Here is a 3,409-nt window from a genome sequence, read left to right as displayed (position 1 = left end):
CAGGTTAGCAGAATATTGCATGAGATGTGGCACTTTAGGCAAGATCAAAAATCAGTTACAGAATATGCAGGGGAACTCAAGAAACTTTATAGAGATCTGGAGTTCTTCCGGCCATTCAAGCCACATGATCCTAGAGATTTGTCTCTCCTCAGAGAATGGTTTGAACCATTGTTGGTGCAGGTTTTTTTGGAAGGCCTGAATCCCGAGTTTAAACTTCGCTCTCAGATGATACAAGCATCTCCTGACTGGCCTACCTTGGATCAAACTATTGCTAGTATCCTTGAAGAAGAAACTCGTTTGGCTAACCAGGAAGCAACGCCACAGATGCATGGTGATAATCGTGCTGCACTTACTCACGCACAAACCTCTGTTACTTCTAGGAGTGATCAAGCAAATACTACTAAGTTTGACTACAGAAGGAGAAACAAAGTTGTGTGTGATCATTGTAAGATGTCTGGCCATGTGAAGAAGAATTGTTTCGAGTTGGTTGGTTATCCTCCGGGATGGAAGCAAAGACAAACAAGCAGGTTCAACAGCAGCGGTAACAACTTTGAGAAGAAGCAGGACCGAGCTCATCTTACATCATCGACAACAGAGTTACCTGCAACCGCTGCTCATGCACTAGAAGAGTTCAAGGCAAAGTTGATGGCCGTTGCTACCGAAGGATCTAGTGAAGCTGTCGGCTCTCGGGCTACAGAAGGTGAGAACCATTTACGTGTGCCCCGGATCATTGATTCAGGTGCGAAAAATCATATGACAGGATCACCAAAGAATTTTTCATCATACTTGCCTCGTTCTGGGAGAGATAGAGTTCGCATTGCTGATGGGTCTTCAGCTCCCATAATGGGTTGTGGATCTGTTAACTGCACATCAACCCTATCATTAAGCCCTGTCTTACATGTTCCTAATTTTCCTGTGAATTTGTTGTCGGTCAGCTCTATTACAAAGTCACTAAATTGCAGAGCATGGTTTGAACCTAAATTTTGTGTATTCCAGGATTTGAAGTCAGGAAGAATTCTTGAGACTGGAACTGAATATGACGGCCTCTACTACCTCGACAACGCATCGACTTCACTTGCACTTAGTGTGAAATGTGTCTCCGCTACAGATGAGTTGTTATTACTACATTATAGACTTGGGCACCTATCGTTTTAGTCACTAGGCCGCATGTTTCCCTCACTTTTGGCCTCCTGTTGCAAAGAGCAACTCGTATGTGATGTATGTGAACTAGCAAAACATACGAGAACTAATTATCCTAGCAACAGTGAGAGGAGTAATGTACCTTTTGAAGTAGTTCATTCAGATGTTTGGGGGCCAGCAGTTGTAACCTCTCTATCAGGAGAACGGTGGTATGTAACTTTTATTGATGAATCTAGTCAATATACTTGGCTGTATTTGCTCAAGCGGAAATCTGATGTTTTGTCCGCATTTAAAAACTTTTATACTCTGGTGTGCAACCAGTATAATGCTAGTGTTAAAGTATTTCGTTCAGATAATGGAACTGAGTATGTTAACAAGGATTTTGATAATTTCTTAGCTTCACATGGCATTATACATCAAACCACATGTGTGAATACAGCTGAACAAAATGGGGTTGCAGAACGAAAAAATAGACATCTGCTAGAAGTTGCTAGATCCCTCATGTTTATGATGAATGTGCCAAAATTCCTTTGGGGTGAAGCTGTCAAGACAGCGGCATATTTAATAAATCGTATGCCATCAAGGGTTTTAAATCATAAGACTCCGGTTGAGTGTTTGAGAGGTGCTAATTCTTTCATTGTTCCCCCGAAGGTTTTTGGATGTACTTGTTTCGTTCATGACTATAGGAATTCAGCAGGGAAGCTTGATCCACGTGCAGTTAAATGCATATTTGTGGGTTACTCTCCTACCCAGAAGGGGTACCGGTGCTGGAGCCCTACCGAAAAAAGGTTCTTTGTTAGCATGGATGTCACATTTCATGAAAATGAGCCATTTTATCCTATAGATGGTAAAATTGTTCATGGTGTTGATAGTCAGGGGGAGAATATGAGCAAAGATGTTACTCCCAGTAGCTCAGCTCTAACTCCTATGATTGATATATCTCAGCAGGAGAATGAACCAGAGGGGGAGGAAGATGCTAATAGTAACGATGGAAATGAGGTAAGTGACACTTTTCCCAGTCAACAAGTTATTGAGCCTGACACTTCTTCTGAGCCAACAACTAATGATGGGACTGGAGAAGATATTGACCATATTGATGCCCCAGAAAATTCTTCTTCACTGAGGGAGTCTACTCAGGGAGAAGGTATGGTAGAATCTGTAGCAGCTCCCAGTTCTCCTATAGTTGATCCTCCTATTGCATTGCGTAAGTCTGCAAGACGTACTGATATTCCAGCGCGCCTTAAGGATTGTGTTGTCTATAAGCATGATATTGCCAAATTTATTTCTTATGAAAAATGTAGCCCGACATTCCAAGGATTTATTGCTTCTTTAGACTCCACCTCTATTCCAAGAGATTGGAAGGATGCTATAAAGGATTCTAGGTGGAAGACAGCCATGCTAGAGGAGATGGCAGCCTTGGAGAAGAACAATACATGGGAACTCGTGAACTTACCATCTAGTAAAGAACCTGTGGGGTGCAAGTGGGTATACACCATTAAGCATAATCCTGAGGGTAAGGTTGAGAGGTACAAGGCTCATTTAGTAGCAAAAGGGTATACTCAGACATATGGGATAGACTACGAAGAGACTTTCGCTCCAGTTGCCAAAATGAATACAATACGAACTTTGATATCATGTGCATCTAATCTTGACTGGGACTTACATCAACTAGATGTAAAAAATGCTTTTCTTCATGGAGACCTCCAAGAGGAGATTTACATGCATATACCTCCAGGTTTTGGCACTGCACAAACTGAGGGCAAAGTTCTTAGGCTGCATCGATCATTATATGGCTTAAAACAATCACCTCGGGCATGGTTTGATCGTTTTCGACGGGCGGTACTACTAATGGGTTATAAACAGAGTAATGCCAATCATACTCTGTTTTACAAACGTAATGCAAGCAAACTGGCTATATTGATAGTCTATGTTGATGATATTGTTATTTCAGGAGATGAGGAGGAGGAAATTAAGAGATTGAAGTTGCAACTGGCACAAGAGTTTGAAGTTAAAGACTTGGGTCAATTAAAATATTTTCTTGGAATCGAAGTCTCTAGGAGTTCAAAAGGTATCTATCTTTCTCAGAGAAAATATATCTTGGATCTCCTATCAGAAACTGGAATGAAGGGGTGTCGTCCAGCTTCTACACCAATTGAACATGGTTGTCGCCTTGTTAAAGAGGGAGGCTCACCCGTAGACCGGGAACAATACCAAAGACTTGTTGGGCGCTTGATCTATCTATCACATACTCGCCCTGATATTGCTTTCG

The 3,409-nt window shown here is 41.7% G+C and overlaps 1 protein-coding gene across 1 annotated transcript; it reads left to right on the top strand.

Moving 5' to 3' along the window:
* Nucleotides 1-24: 24 nt before the first annotated feature.
* LOC119345974 lies at nt 25-1,358 on the top strand. The gene is made up of 2 exons (XM_037615757.1): nt 25-700; nt 997-1,358. The coding sequence occupies exons 1-2, from the start codon at nt 25-27 to the stop codon at nt 1,020-1,022; spliced, it is 702 nt and encodes a 233-aa protein (XP_037471654.1). The 3' UTR covers nt 1,023-1,358.
* Nucleotides 1,359-3,409: the final 2,051 nt, after the last annotated feature.

The sequence above is a fragment of the Triticum dicoccoides genome, unplaced genomic scaffold, assembly GCF_002162155.2.
Source record: "Triticum dicoccoides isolate Atlit2015 ecotype Zavitan unplaced genomic scaffold, WEW_v2.0 scaffold35262, whole genome shotgun sequence".
Lineage (NCBI taxonomy): Eukaryota > Viridiplantae > Streptophyta > Magnoliopsida > Poales > Poaceae > Triticum > Triticum dicoccoides.
The sequence above is the reverse complement of the archived record's forward strand: the minus strand, read 5'-3'. Positions and strand labels throughout refer to the sequence as shown.

Coding starts and splice junctions, on each gene's coding strand:
- LOC119345974 (XM_037615757.1), top strand. CDS start 25: ATGTGGCACTTTAGGCAAGATCAAAAATCAGTTACAGAATATGCAGGG. Junction 701..996: donor CGGCTCTCGGGCTACAGAAG/GTGAGAACCATT, acceptor TGTGTATTCCAG/GATTTGAAGTCAGGAAGAAT.